Here is a 21,998-nt window from a genome sequence, read left to right on the forward strand (position 1 = left end):
CATTTTTCATATTTTTTAAAGTGGGACTCACTTGATGCTGACGTGTCGTCTTCAGGAGAGAGTCATATATATTAATTGAGAATCATCCCCTATATATTAATTGAGAATCATTTTAAAAGTTGTAATCTTAGGTTTATACTAATTTAAAAGAGACACTACTGTATCATTTAATTAGGATGTCACTTAAGAATCAATTGAAAATCTAATTAATAGAAAACATTGTATTAACCAAAAATATAAAAAGCGTGTATTTTTTCCTAAATAAAACTACGGAATTACCTAATATAATTAACATATATATAGCAATTAATGACTATGAATAATAAAAATTTGATAACAATTTTTGCATCTTTTTTTCACTTTTGTTTAATTAAAAATTAAACAATCACATTAACCATATAATTAAAAAAATTAGATTATTTCTTATATGTTATATTTTGATTTTTTAAATGACTTTAAATTACAATAATGAGGAAATCTTATATGTTATATTTTAAAATTTTTAAAATGACTTTAAATTACAAAAATGAAGAAAATTTATATGTTATATTTTTTATATGTTAGATTTTGTCTTATATGCTATATTTTGAATTTTTAAAACGATTTTAAATTACAAAAATGTAAATTTTCTGTAAGCATACGAGTACAAACATTAAAATGACATGTATCAATTTGATAGTTGATCTGAAACCTTTCAAAACCATATGAAAAAGAAATGTCAAAATAATTCAACTGTTGAAACAATAATGTTCATTTTTTTCAAAAATATGTTCGGTGGAAAAAAATAAACTTTTTGTGTCATAATTTGTTTAATGTCCAATCCTATTAATCCATGATATATTAATTATAGTTTAATTCCACAATTTTTAATAAAAATTGATCCGGTCTATCGAAAAGAAATTATATAATAACAATAAAAAATATTGTATATATATAAATAAAATGATCAAATATATAAAAAAAAAATTATCGATAATATATACAAATAAAATCATCATGCGTCTTATCCTAATTATAATATAGATTTGTTAGAACTTAGAATCATTGTTGGTGATTTTTTTTTTCAAATCCAAATTTACAATACCATTACGACCTATTGTATACGTTTGATACTATCTTTTTATGCTTTAAGAAACCTAAACCTTTCTAAGCCTTTCAAAAAAAAATTCACATATCCCAAACCCATATTAGATGCATACAAGTTTGTCTTTCAACATGAGACTAAACACACAAACACATAAACCAAATGATGCATTCAAACAACAACAAAAACAATTGTAGAAGCAAACACCGTCACATGTTATTAAACCCTCACCAACCACTTTTTACCGTCCGACAGAAGTCAACGGTTCCGTGACCGTCAAGTTACCTCCAGACTCCATTGTCACCTCCACATCAAGCACCTTTCCATACATCTCATACCATCTCCCCAACTTCTCAGTCCTAACAACATCAAGCAAATTATCCGGAAGCTCAGAAACTCCCTCCAAGATCTTAACCACAGTAGCCATATCCGGCCTAACCTCTTCAGCCTGATGCGAACACAACACTCCCAGCTTCAAAACAACCTCAAGCTGCCCCTTGTCATACTCTCGTCTGATTCTTTCACTAGCCGCCTCAATGATATCACCTTTCTCCCAGCGGTTAATCGCCCAATCAGCAAGAACAATCTCTTCAGGCTCAGCTCGCGGCTCAAAGAGCTTCCTACCGCAAGAAACTTCAAGCATAAAAACACCAAAGGCGTAAACATCTGTTCCCGTGGTTGGTCTCCCCGTTCTCATGAGCTCTGGTGCCATGTAACCAAACGTTCCGGCTACTCTAGAGGTCTGAGCTTCGTGTCCTTGATCATATAGCTTAGCCAGTCCAAAATCTCCAAGACTTGCATTCATCTTGTCGTCTATTAGTACATTAGCTGGCTTGATGTCTCTATGAACCACAACTTGCATCCACTCGTGGTGGAGATAGGCTAGTGCAGATGCAACATCTTTGATGATCTTGAAACGTTGACTCCAAGAAAGCTCTTCTTGATCTGATGATCCTCCGTGGAGGTACCTGTCAAGACTACCATTGGGCATAAAGTCATAAACCAAGTAGAGCTCTTCATTGTACCTGCAGTAACCAAGAAGCCTGACTAGATTCGGGTGTCTATGACGACCAATGGTAGCTATCTCAGCCAAGAACTCACGCATGCCTTGACTCGAGCCGTGAGAAACACGTTTCACAGCAATCTTTGCGTTGGAACCTGGAAGTGTCCCTTTAAAGACCTGACCAAAGCCTCCTTTCCCTAGAAGCTGTTTGAAACCGTTTGTGGCTTTGAAAAGCTCTTTGTGAGAAAACCTATGAGGTCCACATTCGATCTCCCATTCCTCTAAAACCTCCATAACCTTCATATGTCTCTTATAGAAGAAGAAACTCAAACCTGTAGCAACAAGCGCAGCAAAGAGAGCCAAGGCCAAGCTTGTCCCCAAAACTATCAGAGCTACCTTAGTTTTTGTTATGGGATATGATAGAAACTTTGGTATCCCTAAGTCAAGATTTGGAACAGTGATGTAGCCGTTTATAAACCAAACCCACATGTAATGCATTGCTCCAACCGAGCCGGTAGAGGCTGAGAAGCCTGCATACATTTTCTCCGAAAAGTACGGTGAGAGATCTTGTTTCAGAGAAAGAAGTGGCTTCTTTGGATAATAACCTTCCTCTGGTGATGATAAAGTGACATTGATCTGTGCATCCTTGTGGCTATACAAGATAGTGAGTCTAAGTAGGTTTCCACTGATCAAAGAGAGGCTTCTGAAATGCCCCTCTTGATCATAATAACCAGCAGGAGCAGATAGAACAGACCTCATGCCGTTTATGTTGATACCGACATGGTTGTCATCAATGTCACCAAACTCATCATCTTTGTTTATGTCAAGCTCAACAGCGAAGATATGATTAGACATGTTCCCATTGTTTGCTTTGGTGAAGATTCCAAGGTACTGATCAGCAGATGCGTTTGTGATCCCTCTTGAGGGAGAGATCACAAAGGCCATACCGTGAGAGCCTTTGCGCTTATGCTCAGGGACGATAGCGAAGAAGAAGGTGACGGAGAAAGATGTCATGGTACCATTGGAGTTCTTGAACTGGAGTATCTCGTCGTGGAAGGCTTGGCCATATGTGTGCTTCTTGGTGCTCGTCAACGTTCTGAAACCTTTGACGAATCCGGCTGATCCTTGCATAATCAGCTTGCCATGGGTGTGTTCAGTGCAACAGAACAGAACAAGGATCAAGAAAACGGCATGTGAGAGGATTTGATCAGACATGATCATTGATGGATTGAATAGTTAGTTTCTGTAATCATTCATGTCCTGGAGAGCTTGATGAAAGACAACTAAGCCACAACAAAAAAACACATGAACTAGTCAAAGACCTGGAGAGACTAAAAATATAGAGTTAGATGGCTACATGTTGCAAAGTCAATGCCTGCAACCAATTAATTAAGCAAGTTTTGTATATTTAAGAAGCAACATAAAAAGTAAACTAGTGACTTCCCTCAAAGAAAACATAAGAACTAGTCAATGCCTGAAAGGCTGAAACCAATTAATTTAAGCAAGGCTGTATCTTTAAGAAGAAACATGAAAAGTAAACTAGTTGCTTTGCACAAGAATCATATGAACTAGTCAAAGATCTGCAAAGACAAAACCGACAGCTATGTTTTTAATTTTTTTTTCTTTTTTATATGCCTTCAAAAGTTCTACTTCAAACCAAATCCTCTTGTCATTGTTTTTCCTTTTCATTATATTACATTGGTAAATTCATAATCAACACTCAAAAATCAACACCACCAACAAATGAAGCAAATGTAACATAAAAAAAAACATGTTCCATCAAAAACAAATCACACATATCTGTTAAACGGTTTACTAGACATCGAGACAGTAGAATCAACGCTCAAATTCCCTACTGATTTAACCGTCTTGCGCTTTTCAAGAACCACCACACCTCCAGGTGAAGAACCAGGACCTCCTTTGTTGCTCATGAGCAACGATCCTTTGTTCCATCTAAACACATCTTGACCTCGTTGCGCTTGTGGATACGACACTCTCCTCTTCTCGCTGCTGACTGATGATGGTGTGCCCATCACTCTCTCTTTCGGGTTGCTGTTTGGTCTAACTTTGGCCTTGGCAGAGAGCGTTGGAGCCATGTAGCTTGGGAATGGAGGGCAGCTTGTGAGGCTGTCATCATCCTTAAAAGGAGAACCACCTCTTAGTCTTCCTCTGGAATATCTTGGGCTCAGTCTTGTTGGTGTTAGCCTGTAATGGCTCGGTGCAGGACTAGCAAGAGGGAGCTGATGATCTCCCCAGTTCCACCATAGAGGGAGCCCAACGTCGTGAGCAGACTTGGGTGTTACCTTGTGAGAGTATGCATAGGCCATGGACCGTTCTCTCTTGATGATTGCATCGATTTTTCTCTGTGATCTCGCGTCCCTTTCTTCTTTTGTCAGCACACTGTCGTCCCAATGATCATTAACAGCATCTTTCTCAACTTGTGTTTTGTTTTCTGACATTTTTGTGCGGTGTGACTGGATTTTGGATTGGACGCGGACCAGTTTCTGCATGTACTTCATTGCGTTTACTGTCTGACGCTTCACGCTGTATCCTTTCACCACTCCTTGAAGCCTGACTAAACCTTTGAGAGCTCTGAAACTCCTCCTTGCCTGTTTCATCCAAATCAACAACTCTCTTGTTTTGGATATGGAGGCTAGTGTAACTTTAAAACAGAAACTAGAATGTGTATACGTACCGTGTAACCTCTGAAAGCTGCTTGTATCTTTGTTGCAGAAGCATGTTGGGCCAGGAGAGTTGGCTCTGGTCTAGAAACAATCTCCTCTCGCAGTTCTGCCCTTGGAGAGAGAGGCTTAGGCGTAGTGGGTCTTGGAGTATCCAAGGTTAATGGTTCTGCTCTTGGAGGAGGCTTTGGTGAAGGTGGTCTTGGAGTATCCAACCTTGGTGGGTCTGCTCTTGGAGAAGCCTCTCTTGCGGAAGGAGGCTTTGGTGAAGTTGGTCTTGGAGAAGGAGGCTTTATAGAGACTGTTTGTGGGTAGACAACTCTTGGTGAAGTTGGTTTTGGAGAAAGAACTCCAGGCTTCAGAGGACTACTTGAAGAGGCTGGTGATGGCTTTGATTCATCAGGGGGATTCTGTGAAAGCGATCTTGAAGAATCCAATCTTGGAAGGTCATTATCTCTAGGAGGAGGAGACTGTGGAGAAGCAGGCCTCAGAGGAGGTGGAGGAGAGGCTGAGGGTGGATTTGATTGATCAGGAGGAGTAGGAGGCCTGAAAACAAGATTATGATCTCTCTCAGCTTCTGCCAAAATCTTTTCAATACTACTAGGCTCTCTGAAGATGGGAAGAAATGAACTGCTCTCTCCACGCTTTAGCTTCCCAAAGCCTTTCTTCTTACTCTTTTCTTTCCCACTCTTTCTCTCTGCTTCCTGCTACCAAAAAAGCCACAGTAATCCCATTATCAAGCACAGTAAAAAACTCTTTAAATCCAACATTTTTGTAGAAGAAACAAAATCCAGCTTACATTGCCTAGCTTCTCTTTGGACTGTGGAGTAAACACACTTTTGATTGCAGAAAACAAACTTCCTTTCTTCCCCATTTCTCCAACATTCCCTTACCTGTCACAATAAAAACATAACTCTAACCTTCTTTCTAACACCTCAAAGGGAGAAACCTTTATGCTAGTCTTAAAGATCTATGCATACAATTGTGTACTTGATTAAAACTGAAATTTTCTTTAGAAGCGTTTCTTACAGAGATTGATGGCTAGGACGTTGCACGAAGCTGCAAGTTAGCATGATTGCTCCCCACAACAAAAAGCGTGACCTGCATGATTTAAATGAATCAGCAGTTACATAAGATCAAAGAACACAATACAAAAACTGCCTAAGAGAGATATGTTACAAGTTGTTGAGCTTCCATGAAAAAGGAAGTTTTAACTTTTATGACAAATCTTAGGCCAACTATATATCTTCCCTTCAAATTAGGTGAACTACAAAAATTTGCTTGTTTGATGCAGAAGACAGAGACAGAGACAGTTTTGTAAGTGTAAAAGCTCTTGAAATTTAATATGCTGATATTACAAAATTGAAAGTTGAAAACTTTGCTTAGAGAATTGTATTAGTGAAACACAGGAAGACAACAACAACAAAAAACAAGAACAGACAGATCTTTTGAAACAATCTAGAACACTAGAAAGTGAAAAATGAATATTAAATCAAAGAGAACACAAATAATTCACAAGCAACAAGAACTACATACCTTGGTTCTGAGAATTTTGGTAGCTTTGCCTTCTCTAGAGAGAGAGGCCACATAAGCAGCCAGAGAAGAAAGACTCTGGTCTGGTGATTTTCCTCTGTTTCCTCTCAGCTCTCACATACAAAGTTTTGTAGAGACTATTTAATTGTATTTTTATAATGGCCATTTAAAGAAAAGTATTAGTCTTCTAATCTTTTCTTTGGGTTTATGAGTAAAATTACTTTGAAATTGTTGAAAAGTCTGCAACTTTGGATCTGGGACTAGTTGGTAAGGGATGATTTCAAACTTTTGCTTTTCTATTTTCTCTTACCTTTTGTTTTTTTTTTTGTTTCTTTTAATTAGATCGATTATCATCATGAAAATAGAGGAACAGTTGGTCACTTTATCACTCAACCTTGGCCCACCATTTTTTTTACCTCATTGTAACCACAAACTCAAAAACTCTTCACTAGTATACCAAACGGTAACACATAATAGTATGGTGGATTTGTATTAGACTAGTAGATTTTTATTGGATCATTTGATAGTCTATGCCAGCTAAAAAAAACTTGGTAGTGTTTTATATGGAGAATAGTCTTTTCCTAGAAATAAACTAAACGAATATTCGATAATAAATTATTTATTTTTAAAAAATTTATACATGTTTATATACATTTCTAAATAAATAATAAATAACAGTTTAAATGAACAAATCTATGATGTTTTATCAAAAAAAACTTACTTGTATGTGCTTATACTCTTGGCAACCTTGTTGAACTTAAATTAATTCCAACTTGATTCATTGAATAGATCATGGATAACCTGAAAAAATATAGAGAAAATGACTTTGTATTCAATAGAACATCTAGTAATTGATGAATCAGATAATAAAATAGCTAGTGTCTTTGTATTCAATTGATTGCAAGAGTATATTCAATTTTTTTCTGTTCATTCTAGAAATAATAGATGCAAGTTTTAAAAAACTGCACAATTTTTAAACAGATGTTAATTAATAATTTTGCATAGTTATATTTCATATGTTCACAGCTTTGGCTTATGCTAGTTTCGTAACTCTTATTTTCCATTTTTTCAGTTCCTAAAAGTTCTCTATGGAAGATATATACACTTGCAAAATCTTTGTGAGATTGTCGATAACCATTGAACTCTATGTTCTTTTCCTTCCTCATTCCTGATGTGTTCAATGGAATAAGATTTGAGTTTAAATGCATCAAGCTGGATACTGCTGATCCATACAAAATATTAGTCAATGAGTTCATAGAGATCACATGTGAGGAGAAACACAGAGAAGTGCTGATAAATCACTATCTTCCACATATTTCAAGCACATCAGCTCTTCTAAAAGCCAAGAGCAAGTCTGTTGATCTACACACACTCATCCAACAACAAATGGGAAAAAGTTCATCTTGTCCACCCATCAACCTTTGAGACCCTTGCCATGGACTCTAAGAGAAAGAAGATCTTCATAAATGATCTCAACAAGTTCATAAACAGGAAGGACTTCTACTAGAGAGTGGGTAGAGCATGGAAGAGAGGCTACATACTCTATGGGCCACCTGGTACATGAAAGACCAGTTTAGTTGCTGCAATTGCCAACTATTTGGGTTTTGATTTGTATGATCTTCAACTTGGAGTTAATAAAGATGATTCTGGATTGAGAAGGCTCATTTCCTCTGTTGGTAATCGATCAATCCTTCTTGTTGAAGATATCGACAGCCATTCAATTGATCTGGGATCTTCTAAGGTAACTTCTGTTTTTGTCTTTCTTTCTCTGTGTTATTGACCTTTCTTAGAACTTTCTAAGAAGGTAACTTCCCTTTTTCTTTTCTGTGTGTTTTGTTTTTCCTAATATGATAAATAGGATGGTCTTGCTACGGGGAACGAGAAGAAAGAAGGAGGTCTGTCTTTGGCTATGATTTTGAACTCTCTGGATGGGGTTTGGACTTCCTGTGGTGAAGAGAGGATTATCATCTACACCACAAACCACATGGACGACATTGATGCACGCCTTATAAGGCCTGGCAGGATTGACACGAAAGTTTACATGGGATACTGCGGCTATGATGCTTTCAAGACACTTTCTGAAAATTACTTGGAGATACATGATCATGCCCTCTTCTCTTACATACAGAGTAAGCTAACTGAAGTGCAAATCACTCCAGCCAGGGTAGCAGAGGTCTTCACAAGAAACTAAGATGTTGACTCAGCCCTTACAGATTTGGTGAAGCTGCTAGATGAGGGAGAAAATGAGGGAGAAGATGAGGAGGCTTCTATTTGATCTTGAGCAGAATTAAAAAGATGAAACTTTGTTGACTTCTTTTCTGTGTGGGTAACTTTCTTTTGTTACACGCCTACTTATATTTCAATTCACATTCATTGTTTTGCTAAAAACAGACAAAGGCTTTTGATATACACCTACTTTTCGGCAATGAATACAGTTGCTTGTGACCAGTCAAAGCGATGAGTCAGAGCAATGAACAATCTGGCCACACAGACGGGGTGAATATCTGTTTCTATTCACATATGGGAATGGAACAAGAGAAGAATCAACTAGAAGTAACAGAGAAAGTCATGAGTTTTTCAAGCTTAAAGAAGTGAAAACCTTGGCTTTATGAATAACTTTAACAGCAACTTCTTCTTGACCCTTCAGGCTGCCTTTTTTACCCTTGGCCGAGCAAGTGTCCTCGACCCACCTCGCCGTCCATCTCATACTCCTTGTCTTCAGGAATAGAGACCTCGTTGGGAGCCTAAAGAGGGCTCTGTTTTTATTTTTCTGTTGAAGTGCGAGTTGACAAGTTACAGAGAAGGCGAACAAGACTAAGGAATTTTGATTCACAACACAAATAAAAAGCTTCGAGGGATCGGATCAGATGTCATTTGGGAACAAAGGTGACATAAGGGTCGCTTTGAAACTATTAGCATTCAAATATAGACTTCTATTCACCATGTACTTATACACATTTACATATATATAGTGTATTATATCAAAGTCTAGTTTCTTTTGGACTTACACCAATCACATCTGTTAATTAGATTCTTCTACGTCGACAACTATTCTCACATATCTCAAAACCCTAGTAGTACTCACACCAACAACTCAAAGAAAATAATGAAGAAATAGCATCAAAAATATTCATTCTTTATAATTAAATATTTATATCATCTTTTTCTTCTTCTTGAAAAAGAAAAGAAAAAAAGAACACACAAAACATACTTTACAACACTTTGCTTACACTCCCACGACTTACAACTAAAACCATAGAACATTATCAAATAGACAATGAAAAGGCTTTGGTAATTATAAGCAAGTTAAATATGATCGTACCCTATATGTGAGCCAATTAAAGACTTTTTAATTCATGTACTCTCATGATCTCACACCATTATGATGTAACCCAGCGCACGGCGACGTTTTGACCGACCGCTCTCCTCCACCACCACCAGAAGAAGTGAAGAACTACGTTCCATCAAAGACTTGCTTGACCGCTCGAGCAGCAACTTAAGAGCGTTATGTAAAAAAAAAAATGCTTTGAAGAGACTTAAGAATCTCCATGATGTCAAGCAAGAGATCTAACCTGTCGTCACAACATAAGATGCTTTGAAGATTATATGACCGTCCTTTGAATAGTCTCCGTAATAGTCAGTCTCTGGGGGTAGAAGGGTTTGGTCGGAGTCGGAGATCTCTAGGGTTTGTTGTTTCTTACTACTTACAAGTTTGAATATTCAAAATCAATATACGTAGATACATTAAAAATCAATGATCCTCGATTTTTGTAGAGTTAAATATACTGTCAACTAAAAAAAAAGCCTCAACTGAAACTAAGAATTATAACAAGATATCATGAAAAGATAGTATTCGTGAGTTAATAACACCAAATTGAATGGACATGAGAAAATTGCTAACGATGTACGTAATATTTGGGTTGGAGAAGCTGTAAGACCCTAAAAGCCATCTCAAAATCTTCTTTTACAATCGATATACGCACGTATATATATTTATTAAGATCCGTAGGTGAAGATATATATAAGTCATAGAAAAGAGTATTAGCTTGAATTAAAATTTATACTACCTTGGAATTACAAGAGAGCACGTTACCGAGCTTGTTAAGATGAGAATTGGCAAAGCAGCAATACTGTATTTCGTTCCTCAAAGCAGCAATACTGTATATAGTCATTGAGTTTTTTTGGTATTAAAATTGGCAAAGATCTTCAACGACAACACCTCTATACTTTCTTTTTCCAATACAAAAAAAAAAAACTAAAAAATTGGAATTATTAGATGACCGAGTTATGGGCATTACGGATGACCAGCACCCGCGAATCACAAGCTTTTAATGAACTAAAAGAATAATCAACACATAAAATTTGGTTACTTGCAAATTAATTTTAAAAAATAGATGTTGTGGAAGATTAGCAAGACTAGCTTCAAGTTTATATGACTGGCTCATAAGTCTCTTAAACATGCCAAATGTTTTTCCTCATCTTCATCATCATCAATCTTATCTGATGTTAAACTCTCCAAAGTCGTCACCAGACCTTCGAGTACCACATCAACATCTTCGCTCTCCATTAGCTCCACCGTGACTTGAGCTGGTGTGATAACTTGTCCATCAATCAAACGTTTGATGTCTCGATAGAGACGGTGTGGCTCATCATTGTCGACATGAGAGAGGCCCAAGTAGTTAGACGCCAACACTTTGAAGCCCTCAAAACAGCAATGTCCCATGTAAATTTCCATACTCATACGACTTAGCAATGTTGGGTCAATCATATCCTTGTTTTTCGTCGTGAATATTACGATGCGTGCTTCTCCCCATGGTGTCCCTAGTGTTAGGCTACTCAACAGTTTTGATAATACCAACACCGTCGATCCCTATCGACCACACCAGAAAACAAAAAGAAAAATACACCAAACAGTTTGAACATATGTATAATAATCAAAGCTTGGGATTTCCAAGTATAATAAAAAGATATATAAATGTAATGCATAAATAAAAATAAAATAAAAATAATAGGCAAACCTCATCTATATCCTCTACGAGGAGAATAGAGTTGTTCATGACTCCTGAAAGCAGTTTTCTTGGATTGAAGTAGCATTCCACCGCTCTCGAGAGCTGTAGGTCGTAGACATCGAAGTTAAGGTACTTAGCCATAGCAACCACGAGGCTCGTCTTCCCTGTCCCCGGTGGACCATACAGCAAGTAACTTCTCGTCCAAGGTCTCCCAGCTCTATCGTAGAGATCTTTCCTTTGGACGAACATATCAAGATCGTGGATGAGGCCACGCTTGAGCTCTTCCTTCATAGCAATTGTTTCAAAGGTCGAATGGTGCTCGAGGGGCTTGGTTTCCCAAGTGTCAAAGGAGTGAGAATATATGTGCACCTCCGGAATTGTCGTCATCTCCTTTGTCGTGCTCTCTACGTAAGGTAGGTAAGAGTTATAGACCAAGTCTTTGTGTCTTTTGTCAAATTTCAGCTCGAATGATTCCCTTCCGATACTTTTATTATTATAGAAAATTCTCCAGCTGAGCTCGATCCCTTGGTAGCTATCGGCTAATGTGAGTTCGCCGACATGGTAATTGACCGGGTGAATGCCGAGCTTATTGAAAACATAAGCGTGAGTGGAGGAATAGAGGATGTTTTCCCTCACAGACTTGTATGAGTGTTCGATGACAAGCGTGGTGACGTAATGATCATGTTTTGTATCAGTCAATGAAGGAGATCCGGAAACATACCGAAGATAAGAGATTATCAGGTATTGAATCGGACGAGTTATTGCCTGAAACATTGATTTGATCAATTTGATCATCATGATATATAAACCGCAGCTGCCGAGACAGTCGATGCAAAACAAGGGAGATCTCTAAACAGATTAGGGCATCGTCTCAGGGTTTAGTCTTTTTTTATATAGAGAGAGATCAAACAATATTTATTTGTTCACAAAAAAAAAAAAAAAAAGAAAAAGAAGAGAGAGAACAAACGAAAAAGTTGGCTTCACTCGGATTCGAACCAGACACTTTACTTTTTCATATATTTAAATTTTTAAAAGAAAATAATCTAAAAAATTGGGTGAACATTTAACTAGATAATCTTTTTGCTTGCTTGAAGGCTAAACAAATTTTTTCCCTTTAAATGCAAATGTATGAAGACAGATTAAACATCAAAAATTAAAATGCAATGATTTGCTAAGTAATGAAGCAGAGTGAAATGCAAAGTAGAAGAGTATCAGTCAGTTTATTACTAACTGGCTCATCAGTTTTTGTAAAGGATAAAGTAATTATTGTTCTTACAATGATAGAAAACTAAAATATTGTAGCAGATGATAAATCGAACCATTCAAACTTAGATATCAAAACATGAAACTCCATAACTAGAGTTCTTTGTTATTCATTTTATTTTTGTAACCAATACAAAGCTTTGCATCCTCTTACTTACGATATTGATACTTGCAACAACCATAGCCTGAAATAAAAGAAAAATAATAATAAGATATTGATACAAGATTGACAGACAAAAGTTGCATAATTTTTTTAAGAGGCTAACTCACTAGGATCAATGACTGTAATGAGACCAGAGCCTTCGAAGTAGCAATCCCTTTGGTGTCTTCCTTGAGCTTGATAATAAAGATTCATGGCGACAGAAGCATGATTAAGCGGAGTATTGGGATCATAACATGAACCTCCTTCCATTATAATCCGACAATCGATTTTAGAACATGCAAAATCTATGTTCTTTTGTAATCTTTCATTATCCATAACATGGTTCGCTATACACCAATGTCCCTGGCTCTGCAACAAAGAGCAAGTTCAAATGGAAAAAAAATATATACAAAACTGGTTTTTATTTACATTTTTAATTTGTTTTGGAGTAATCTTAAACATGTACCTGTGAGTTTACTCTCGTGAAATTTTCCGAAGAAAAGTATAAAGAGATGATCAAACAAATACTTATGTGTGCTTTAGGCATATTTGATTTTGCTTGACGTCTGAGAACTCTTCTACAGCTCTGCTTTGCCATTTACATTTAGATTTAAGTTCCTTATATATGTATGAGACGTTTACCTCAAAAAAAAACACATTTAAGTATTATAAATTTAAAGTAATTACAAAAGGTAAACATAAGCTCTTTTCAAAACTTTACAAAAGTAACTGTCATTTTTTTCAGCAACACATGTCGTCCTAATCTTGGAGATATAAACTAAAGTCTGTGCAATCACGTTTTTCAGTTTGCTTATATTAAGTCTTTCTGAAAAATTCAAATATCAAATTTAAGACTTCTATATTTTATGATAATAGCTATAAATATTTTAAGATAATATTTAGAAACTGTATGAAACCAAAACAATTAATTAAGTATTTATGTCTATATGATTATATAGACTTTTATATATAGCTATCATTTGTCAAGAAAAAACTAGAGCTCTTACTTATTTACCAGATTTCACAAAAGTTTATTTGTTATTATTAACTTTTAACAACCAACATGGTTGTTCAAAAAAAAAAAACCCAATACAAATTGTCGTATCATCTTAGATTTTGTTACACATCTAAACTCATAATAATTACAATTTACCTTTTCAATCTAAAAGAAAAGAATATCTGTAATTGGGGCGAACATTTAGAGTAGATACTCTTTAGCTTGCCTGAAGGATAAACAACTTTTCTTCTTCTTGAGATGAAAATGTATGAAGACAGATTAAACATCAAAAATTACAAAACAATGATTTGCTCAACTAATGAAACAGAGTGTAATGCAGAGTAGAAGAATATCCAGTAAGAGATGACATATGAAGAAGAGGCTAATTCTTGATTCGGATGCTCCGGCTTATGTTGAGATTGATACCTGAACCTTCTCCTCCATATGAACCGGCTTCCTGATTTCTCTTGAGATAACCAGTTTGAATTATATATGTTCAGGTTGGTTTATCTTAGAACTTATTAACCAAAACAGAAAATGTTTTTGCTTAAAAACTCTTTTGATCAAAATGAGAACACAAAACAAAATTGCTACAAACATTAGAAGAACTCTCTTCAATCTTCGTAACTCTTATTTACCATTTGAATTACTACTCAAATGAGTACAAACTCTTCTCCACCATGGACAACTATACTAAGAACTTGAATAATGGTTTTACTAATTTAAACGCACTATATTATAAAGTTCAAATTGATAAAAATAAATATATAAACTCAACTACTCAAGCCAGAATAAATGTTTAATCTAAGTGACAAGACAAGTCTTCTTCCCACATTCATTTCCCATTATAATTCGTCTACGTATGCTGCCACCTTGGCTCGTGTGTGAGATATATAGATTAGATTTTACCGCATTAACACATAATTAACCCTACCTATGTCATTACATTAAATTCATATGTGGATTGTATCATAAACTTATAAAAATCGATCACTAACCCGAATCGATAAAGCAGTAATTAAAGCACACAAAGTGCCATGAATCATCATTTCGAGAAGACAAGTTAAAAGTAATATCTCATATCAGAAGTAAATCATAAAGAATATGTACCAATCAGTTTATTACTAATTCGTTTTAAGGTAAAAGCTATAAAGGTTAACAGTTTTTTTGTAAATGGATAAAGTATTAATTTGTTGTTATGACGATGATAGTAGAATCATAGAAACTCAAATATGGTAGAATATGATAAATCGAGCCACACAAACTTTAGATAGCAAACATGAAATTACATAAATAGAGCTATCTGTTATTCATTTTATTTTTGTAACCAATACAAAGCTTTGCATGTTTTTACTTATACTGATATTTGCAACTCCCATGGCCTGAAAATAAGAGAGAATACAATAAGATATTGATTCAAGATTGACAAAGAGGAGTTACATAACTGTGTAGAGAGGCAAACTCACTAGGATCAATGACGGTAATGAGACCAGAGCCATCGAATTGGCAGTTCCAATAGTGTCTTCCTTGAGCTTGATAATAAAGATTCATGGCGACAGAAGCGTGATTAAGAGGAGTATTAGGATCATAACATGAACCTCCTTCCAAAATAATTCCACAATCTATTTGTGAACATGCAAAATTTATGTTCTTTAATAATGTTTCATTATCAGTAAGAGCGTTCGCTATACACCAAGATCCTTGGCTCTGCAACAAAGAGAAATTCAGATGGAAAAAATATATATATATATATGTATATAAACGGACTTTTTTAACATTTTGAAATTTGTTTTAGAGCAATCTTAAACAGGTACCTGTGAGTTAACTCTCATGAAATTTTGCAAGGAGAGACATAAAAAGATGACGAAACAAAGACTTATGTGTACTTTAGGCATATTTGATCTTGCTTGACGTTTGAAAGCTCTTCTGAAGCTCTTGTTTGCCATATACACTTACATTTAAGCTCTCTTATATATGCAAACAGAGACGTTCAGCCAAAAATAACTTTTAAGTAATATATCGGTAAATGGTAAATATAAATGAAACTAGTGAACTAAAAAAGAATGGAATGTGGAGAAAATAGATTATATTTCATTCTATTTATTCATGATCAAATTGTAATGAAATGATTTACTTTGAATTTTGTTTACTTCTTTTGTGGAATTTCATTCCATTTATTACAAATGGTAAAAATAATTAATATGGAATGATTTTTCAAAGGAATATTTTTTCTGCAATGATATGGAATGATATGTAATAAAATGGAATACTCTTTCCATTTTTTTTTTCATTTTAACTGGTGAGTAATTTAAGAAATATGAAGGACTGAAGCACTCACCAAGATTTTATTCCAAAAAATATATTCCAGTTGCACTTTGATATGATTTCATTCCAAATATTGATAATCTAGTTGAAGACATTAATTTAAAGTAATAACAAAATATAAACAAAAGTAACTGTTATTATTTTCAGTAACATGTGTCGTCCTAATCTTGGAGATATAAACTAAGTGCTGCAATCACGTTCTTCAGTTTGCTTATATTAAGCCTTTCTGTAAAATACAAATACCAAATTTAAGACCTATATTTTTATGCTAATAGCTATAAATATTTTAAGATAATATTTAGATACTTTATGAAACCAAAATAACTAAGTAATTATGATTATTATTGTATATAGCTATCATTTGTCAAGGATATCGAGATTGCTTATTTACTTGTCTGATTTCACATAAAAAAAGTTTATTTGTTATTATTAATTTTTAACAGCACAAAATGTTGTAACAATCTAAACTCATGATATCTTAAATTATTTATTAGATTAAATGCATAATAAAGTTTTAATAGTAGATTTTTTTTTCAATCTAATAATCATATATTTGAAAATCTAAAAAGAAAAAATCTCTAAAATTGGATGAACATTTTAGCTAGCTACTCTTTAGCTTGCTTTAAAGGTAACGAGTTTTACAAAGCAATGAAGCAGAGTGAAATGCAAGGTAGAAGATCCAATAAAAGATACAAAACAAAGAAGAGAAAGAAGAACAAGATGACACAGGAAGAAGATGCTAATTCTTGATTCGGATTCTGTGGCTTATGTTGGGATTGATACCTGAAACTTCTCCTCCATATGAACCAGAAGGTTTCCTGATTTCTCTAACTTGTCCTCCACGTCTCTTGACTTTGTCCATGTACTTGTCCTGCAACCAAAAAACATCTGAGCTGAGGCAAATAAACTAACAATGGACAAACTAACAATCCAAGTGAGTTTACTTTACCCTGTAGTTCTTTCTCGGGTTCTTTTTGTCCTTGTTGCGATGTCGAGTCAATCCTCTGTTACTCAAAATCTAGGTTTTGGTGGAGATAAAAAAAGAAGGTTTAGAGACGGGTGCAGGGTAACAAGAAGATCTTGTTGTATGTAACTTTGGAAATATTCTAACCTCATTTGAAATCAGTCGTTTCCATCCACGGTTTCTGGTAATAACAAGGTCGATGATGGTTCCCTGAAACGACACAATCATGTCAATGAGATGGACACAATACATGTGACGGTCTGCACAGGGTCAGAGTCATTTTATAATCATACCTTGAATAGAATTTGCTTTGGCAGCTCGTTTAGCTTCTCTGATCTGTCTCACTTGTTTGTAAAACTCATCTTCTGAGCCTTCTGATTTGCCATCACTATCAACCATCCCATCATCTAGCTTCCTGGTTACATCCGGGATTAAAAATTATTAATATACATCACAATCTTCAGAAAGGGGCAAAGGATATCATAATTGGGTTGGTAGACCAAACCGGTTCAATTGATTACCAATACTTGACCTGCTTTCAACGTTTTAATTGGGTTGGTGAACCAAACCGGTTCAATTGATTACCGATACTTGACCTTCTTGCAATTGATTTTCCGGTTTAATTTTGATTTTTCACTTAACATGTGTTTTAGTTTGAGAAAGTATTTCAAAAGCATTCAGGTTTATGTATATCTGGTTTAGCTTTTCAAATCCACTAAAATACATAGACCTATAACATCCTTCTTTTAATGAACTTTTTGAGCTGTTTATATATAAAGGATACTTTTATGGAAAGTATAAGGTTATTTCATTTATTTCTAAATAAATAATAAATAACTTTTTAAATGAACAAAATCTATGATGTTTTATCAAGAAAAACTTACTTGTATGTGCTTATACTCTTCGCAACCTTGTTGAACTTAAATTAATTCCAACTTGATTCCATTGAATAGATCATGGATAACCTGAAAAAATATAGAGAAAATGAATTTGTATTCAATAGAACATCTAGTAATTTATGAATCAGATAATAGAATAGCCAGTGTCTTTGTATTCAATTGATTTCAAGAGTACATTCAATTGTTTTTGTTCATTCTGGAAATAATAGATGCAAGCTTTAAAAAACTGCACAATTTTTAAACCGAAGTTAATTAATAATTAGGATGGCGTTCCTGCAGAGAAGAAAGGAGGCTTGTCTTTGGAAGGAATACAAAATAGCATAGATGGCATTTGGTCTTCCTATGGAGAAAAGAGGGTCATAATCTTCACACTAACCACATTGAAAAGATCGCTCCATCTCATATCAGGCCAGGCATTATAGATTTGCACATCCTCATGGGATATGTGGCTTTGAAGGTTTTAAAACACTGGCCGAAAATTACTTGGAGGTAAATGAGCATGCTCTATTCCCAGAGATATAAATTAAACTAATTGAAGGAGTCAAAATCACTCCAGCACAAGTGGCAGAGGTGTTGAACTTGAACCATGAAACTTTGTTTGGATTATGCTCATTTCTTTTGTGGTTTGGCTTTGTCAATGGTTTTAGTATATGTTTCGGTGGTTTGCCAAAGTTTGCATAACTTTCTTTGTTATGAATACATGTGTGACTTTGGCTTTCTTTTATTGTAGTCACATGATATTTTGAACTGAGTTTTTTATTTATTTATAGTCGTTTCAGATGTTGTAAATTAATGAATACTTATTTTCCATTCTACATTTTATGGTTAGAAAAATTAATATTACAAATTTTATGTTTTGTATACGTAGCTAGGCTGATATATTGTACTAGTGTAGTGTTGTTTCAAATTACTAAGATAATATATTGAGTAAATCATAAAGAATATGTACCTGCAGTCAGTTGATTACTAATTGATTTTTGATGTAAATACTATAAAGCTTAGCAGTTTTTGTAAATGAATAAACTATTTATTTATTGTTATGACAATGATAGAAAGTCAAATATTGTAGCATATGATAAATTGAACCATTCAAACTTTAGATATCAAACAAAAAGTTTTCTGTTATTCATTTTATTTTGTAACCAATACAAAGTTTTGCATACTTTTACTTACGATACTGAAATTTGCAACACCCATAGCCTGAAAATAAGAGAAAAATACGATAAGATATTGATTGAAGATTAACAGAGAAGAGTTACATAATTTATTAGAGAAGCTAACTCACTAGGATCAATAATGGTAATGAGACCAGAGCCATCGAAATAGCAATCCCTTAGGTGTCTTCCTTGAGCTTGATAATAAAGATTCATGGCGACCGAAGCGTGATTAAGAGGAGTATTAGGATCATAACATGAACCTCCTTCCAAAATAATTCCACAATCGATTTTAGAACATGCAAAGTCTATGTTCTTTATTAATTTATCATTATCCGTAATAGAGTTCGCTATACACCAATCTCCCTGGCTCTGCAAAAGAGAGCAAGTTCAAATGGAAAAAAAAAAGAGTTATATATGAGTCTGAATTTTCTTTACATTTCAAAATTTGTTTTGGAGTCATCGTTAAACACGTACCTGCGAGTTTACACTCATGAAAATTTCAAACGAAACACATAAAAAGATGATGAAACAAAGACTTATGTGTGCTTTAGGCATATTTGATTTTTCTTGACTTCTGAAAACTCTTCTACAACTCTGCTTTGCTATTTACAGTTAGATTTAAGTTCTCCTATATATATGTAAAGAGAGACGTTCACCCAAATGTTTTTTTTTATGGAATTAGTAGACTAAAAAGGAATGTAATATAAAAAAAATGAATAGATTTCATTCTATTTACTTATTGATCAAATTCGGAATGAAATTATTTCTTTTAAATTTTATTTAATTATTTTGGAGTTGATTAAACAAGCAATCTGTTCAATTCTTTACACTAGTTGTGTTTAAGAAGGCCCATTAGTTTGCATAAAAGGCCCTTAAACAAGCAATCTGTTCAATTCTTTACACTTGTTGTGTTTAAGAAGGCCCATTAGTTTGCATAAAAGGCCCATTAGTGTGGATATAAAGCCCTAATTTACGGCAGCTACCGAATAAATTTTCTCCGGCCGGTGGGGTGTTCGAGAGCAGATCATCAGCTTCTCTAGTCTCCGGTAAGTTAATTTTTTTTAATTCTTATATCTCGTAGGTTTTTTTTTTTTTTTGTAATTTGATCATTTTAATTAGCTTCGAATCGATCAGAATCTAAACGGTTATGAGTAATTTTGTTTAAATTGTGCTTTTAATATTTCAAATTGATTAAGTGCAAAGTCAATTTTGATCAGATCTCACTTTCTGGTACAGGAGAAGAAGAAGAAGAAGTTTTTTTTCAGTGCTTGAGGAGGATCTGCCATATCCATCAGAGGTTTTCAAACAATGGTAAATTTTGATCCTTAGCTATATGAATACTCTATATAAGCTGAAGTATTGTAAACAGTATGTGTGTGTGTGATGCGCTCGCTCTTAGCTTTTGGTGTTGAGATTGTTTTCGAGTGTTTGGTGTTTTCCTTAAGATTTGATTCAGCATTGACACTAGACTATAGGATTCAGTGAAAAAAAAAACTGTTTTAATGGAACCTTTTTTGCTGGGATTTGATTCAGCATTGGCACTAGACTATAGGATTCACTGAAATAAAAAAAAAAACTATTTTAGTGGAACCTTGCTTTCTGGGATTTGATTCAGCATTGACACTAGACTATAGGATTCAATGAGAAAAAAAATCTATTTTGATGGAACCTTTTTTGCTGGGATTTGATTCAGCATTGACACTAGACTATAGGATTCAATGATTAAAAAAAACTATTTTAATGGAACATTTTTTTGCTGGGATTTGATTCAGCATTGACGCTAGACTATAGGATTCAATGATTGTTTCACTGAAAATAAAAACTATTTTTATGGAACCTTGTTTGCTGGGATTTGATTTTTCATTGACGCTAGACTATAGCATTCAGTGATTGTTGGAGGGAAAAGAACCTTTTTTTGATAGGAATCTTGTTTGTTCTTCTCAGGTTTTACTACAGTTGGATCCGTTTCTGAATGAACTCACGAGCATGTTCGAGAAAAGCAAAGAGAAGGGTTCCGTGTGGGTTACTTTGAAAAGATGTAAGCTTTGGCTGTTTTAGTCTTTTTTTACTTGACAGACAAATTTCATATGGACCTTCTTCCTTCACTTATATATGATTTATATTGTTACTTGTTGTGTCAGCATCTTTGAAGTCGAAGCTGCAGAAGAGGAAACTGAGCGCGGCTGGTGAATCCATAGAGTACAGATGCCTTATTCGAGCTACTGATGCTAAGAAAACGATCTCTACTTCGGTATGTGTTCTTCTCATTGATCTCAATAATTTATTTTAGAATCATTAGTAGACCATAGTCAAAAGATTGTTTGTACTTTCACTTGAGAATGGTTAACAATAACACATAACATTCTTTCTTAGCCCTCTGCTCATACTTCCTAAGTTGTTATAAATTAATAATGGTCTTTAAGTTTACAGTGAAGCTAACTTGTTGCAATGCTTTCGTGTTTTAAGGTTGGGGCTAAGGATCATTTGAGATTTCAAGCATCTTATGCTACCATTCTTAAAGCTCACATGACTGCTTTGAAGAAGAGGGAGAGGAAAGACAGGAAAAAACCAACAGAGGCAGAAAAGAAAGAAAGCACTTCAACCTCTACTAAACCCAAGAAACTTTGATCTTCTCTTTTTTTCTTTTGTATTCTCATTTGATTTGCAATTATTGCTTATAAATTGAATTTTTGAAAGATATTGACATTCAAGAACAGAATCATTTATTAAAAAAAGCCTTAAGACAAACCTAAAAAAGGAAGCCTTAATTGTGATTATGAATCTCTTCAAGTAACAAAAGCGAAACTGACAAGGGTGTTTAATCGAACTGTTGTTCATGAATTTTAAAAGGATACAAAATAACATGTATAACATACTGAAAATAAATTATAAAACATTATGAATATACAAACTAAATATATATTATCATATTTATTGAAAC

At 34.5% G+C, this 21,998-nt stretch overlaps 6 protein-coding genes and 1 long non-coding RNA gene across 9 annotated transcripts; 3 read left to right on the top strand and 4 right to left on the bottom strand.

Moving 5' to 3' along the window:
• Positions 1 to 6: 6 nt before the first annotated feature.
• LOC103866101 (probable L-type lectin-domain containing receptor kinase V.3) lies at positions 7 to 3,498 on the bottom strand. Its single transcript, XM_009143975.3, has one exon. It carries the CDS (start codon positions 3,306 to 3,308, stop codon positions 1,326 to 1,328), a length of 1,983 nt encoding a protein of 660 aa, XP_009142223.1. The 5' UTR covers positions 3,309 to 3,498; the 3' UTR covers positions 7 to 1,325.
• Positions 3,499 to 3,731: 233 nt separating this feature from the next.
• On the bottom strand, positions 3,732 to 6,542 carry LOC103866100 (protein IQ-DOMAIN 14). Of its 2 annotated transcripts, none has more exons than XM_009143972.3 (5): positions 6,305 to 6,542; positions 5,798 to 5,869; positions 5,568 to 5,661; positions 4,783 to 5,475; positions 3,732 to 4,696 (listed from the first exon to the last, which is right to left on the bottom strand). In XM_009143972.3, exons 3-5 carry the CDS (start codon positions 5,640 to 5,642, stop codon positions 3,878 to 3,880), a joined length of 1,587 nt encoding a protein of 528 aa, XP_009142220.1. In that variant the 5' UTR covers positions 5,643 to 5,661; positions 5,798 to 5,869; positions 6,305 to 6,542; the 3' UTR covers positions 3,732 to 3,877. The 2 variants fall into 2 exon arrangements, with proteins under 2 accessions (XP_009142220.1, XP_009142221.1); XM_009143973.3 differs by having other exon boundaries at positions 4,783 to 5,472; positions 6,305 to 6,540.
• A 1,280-nt stretch (positions 6,543 to 7,822) lies between these two features.
• LOC103866169 (AAA-ATPase At3g50940) lies at positions 7,823 to 8,492 on the top strand. Its single transcript, XM_009144047.1, has 3 exons — positions 7,823 to 7,857; positions 7,961 to 8,042; positions 8,160 to 8,492. The coding sequence occupies exons 1-3, from the start codon at positions 7,823 to 7,825 to the stop codon at positions 8,490 to 8,492; spliced, it is 450 nt and encodes a 149-aa protein (XP_009142295.1).
• A 2,014-nt stretch (positions 8,493 to 10,506) lies between these two features.
• LOC103866099 (AAA-ATPase At5g17740) lies at positions 10,507 to 12,269 on the bottom strand. The gene is made up of 2 exons (XM_009143971.3): positions 11,320 to 12,269; positions 10,507 to 11,171 (listed from the first exon to the last, which is right to left on the bottom strand). Exons 1-2 carry the CDS (start codon positions 12,106 to 12,108, stop codon positions 10,743 to 10,745), a joined length of 1,218 nt encoding a protein of 405 aa, XP_009142219.1. The 5' UTR covers positions 12,109 to 12,269; the 3' UTR covers positions 10,507 to 10,742.
• Positions 12,270 to 12,504: 235 nt separating this feature from the next.
• LOC103866097 (major pollen allergen Ole e 10) lies at positions 12,505 to 15,652 on the bottom strand. Its single transcript, XM_009143970.3, has 5 exons — positions 15,527 to 15,652; positions 15,179 to 15,419; positions 13,182 to 15,094; positions 12,844 to 13,084; positions 12,505 to 12,758 (listed from the first exon to the last, which is right to left on the bottom strand). The coding sequence occupies exons 3-5, from the start codon at positions 13,311 to 13,313 to the stop codon at positions 12,724 to 12,726; spliced, it is 408 nt and encodes a 135-aa protein (XP_009142218.1). The 5' UTR covers positions 13,314 to 15,094; positions 15,179 to 15,419; positions 15,527 to 15,652; the 3' UTR covers positions 12,505 to 12,723.
• A 1,186-nt stretch (positions 15,653 to 16,838) lies between these two features.
• On the top strand, positions 16,839 to 19,290 carry LOC117133721. Its single transcript, XR_004457709.1, has 2 exons — positions 16,839 to 16,971; positions 17,060 to 19,290. It is a non-coding gene; the product is annotated as an uncharacterized LOC117133721 (long non-coding RNA).
• Positions 19,291 to 20,041: 751 nt separating this feature from the next.
• Positions 20,042 to 21,814, top strand: LOC103866092 (signal recognition particle 14 kDa protein). 2 transcript variants are annotated; one of them, XM_009143966.3, is made up of 5 exons: positions 20,042 to 20,103; positions 20,294 to 20,368; positions 21,002 to 21,095; positions 21,199 to 21,308; positions 21,524 to 21,814. In XM_009143966.3, the coding sequence occupies exons 2-5, from the start codon at positions 20,366 to 20,368 to the stop codon at positions 21,683 to 21,685; spliced, it is 369 nt and encodes a 122-aa protein (XP_009142214.1). In that variant the 5' UTR covers positions 20,042 to 20,103; positions 20,294 to 20,365; the 3' UTR covers positions 21,686 to 21,814. The 2 variants fall into 2 exon arrangements, with proteins under 2 accessions (XP_009142214.1, XP_033146479.1); XM_033290588.1 differs by having other exon boundaries at positions 20,062 to 20,106; positions 20,270 to 20,368.
• Positions 21,815 to 21,998: the final 184 nt, after the last annotated feature.

Source organism: Brassica rapa, chromosome A04 (genome assembly GCF_000309985.2).
Source record: "Brassica rapa cultivar Chiifu-401-42 chromosome A04, CAAS_Brap_v3.01, whole genome shotgun sequence".
Classification (NCBI taxonomy): Eukaryota; Viridiplantae; Streptophyta; class Magnoliopsida; order Brassicales; family Brassicaceae; genus Brassica; species Brassica rapa.

Coding starts and splice junctions, on each gene's coding strand:
- LOC103866101 (XM_009143975.3), bottom strand. CDS start 3,308: ATGATCATGTCTGATCAAATCCTCTCACATGCCGTTTTCTTGATCCTT.
- LOC103866100 (XM_009143972.3), bottom strand. CDS start 5,642: ATGGGGAAGAAAGGAAGTTTGTTTTCTGCAATCAAAAGTGTGTTTACT. Junction 5,476..5,567: donor CCAAAGAGAAGCTAGGCAAT/GTAAGCTGGATT, acceptor CTTTTTTGGTAG/CAGGAAGCAGAGAGAAAGAG. Junction 4,697..4,782: donor CAGCTTTCAGAGGTTACACG/GTACGTATACAC, acceptor TGGATGAAACAG/GCAAGGAGGAGTTTCAGAGC.
- LOC103866169 (XM_009144047.1), top strand. CDS start 7,823: ATGGAAGAGAGGCTACATACTCTATGGGCCACCTG. Junction 7,858..7,960: donor CATACTCTATGGGCCACCTG/GTACATGAAAGA, acceptor TGGATTGAGAAG/GCTCATTTCCTCTGTTGGTA. Junction 8,043..8,159: donor TTGATCTGGGATCTTCTAAG/GTAACTTCTGTT, acceptor TATGATAAATAG/GATGGTCTTGCTACGGGGAA.
- LOC103866099 (XM_009143971.3), bottom strand. CDS start 12,108: ATGATGATCAAATTGATCAAATCAATGTTTCAGGCAATAACTCGTCCG. Junction 11,172..11,319: donor TCGTAGAGGATATAGATGAG/GTTTGCCTATTA, acceptor TGTGGTCGATAG/GGATCGACGGTGTTGGTATT.
- LOC103866097 (XM_009143970.3), bottom strand. CDS start 13,313: ATGGCAAAGCAGAGCTGTAGAAGAGTTCTCAGACGTCAAGCAAAATCA. Junction 13,085..13,181: donor TCACGAGAGTAAACTCACAG/GTACATGTTTAA, acceptor TCTTTGTTGCAG/AGCCAGGGACATTGGTGTAT. Junction 12,759..12,843: donor CATTACAGTCATTGATCCTA/GTGAGTTAGCCT, acceptor CTTTTATTTCAG/GCTATGGTTGTTGCAAGTAT.
- LOC103866092 (XM_009143966.3), top strand. Junction 21,096..21,198: donor GTGGGTTACTTTGAAAAGAT/GTAAGCTTTGGC, acceptor TTGTTGTGTCAG/CATCTTTGAAGTCGAAGCTG. Junction 21,309..21,523: donor AGAAAACGATCTCTACTTCG/GTATGTGTTCTT, acceptor TCGTGTTTTAAG/GTTGGGGCTAAGGATCATTT.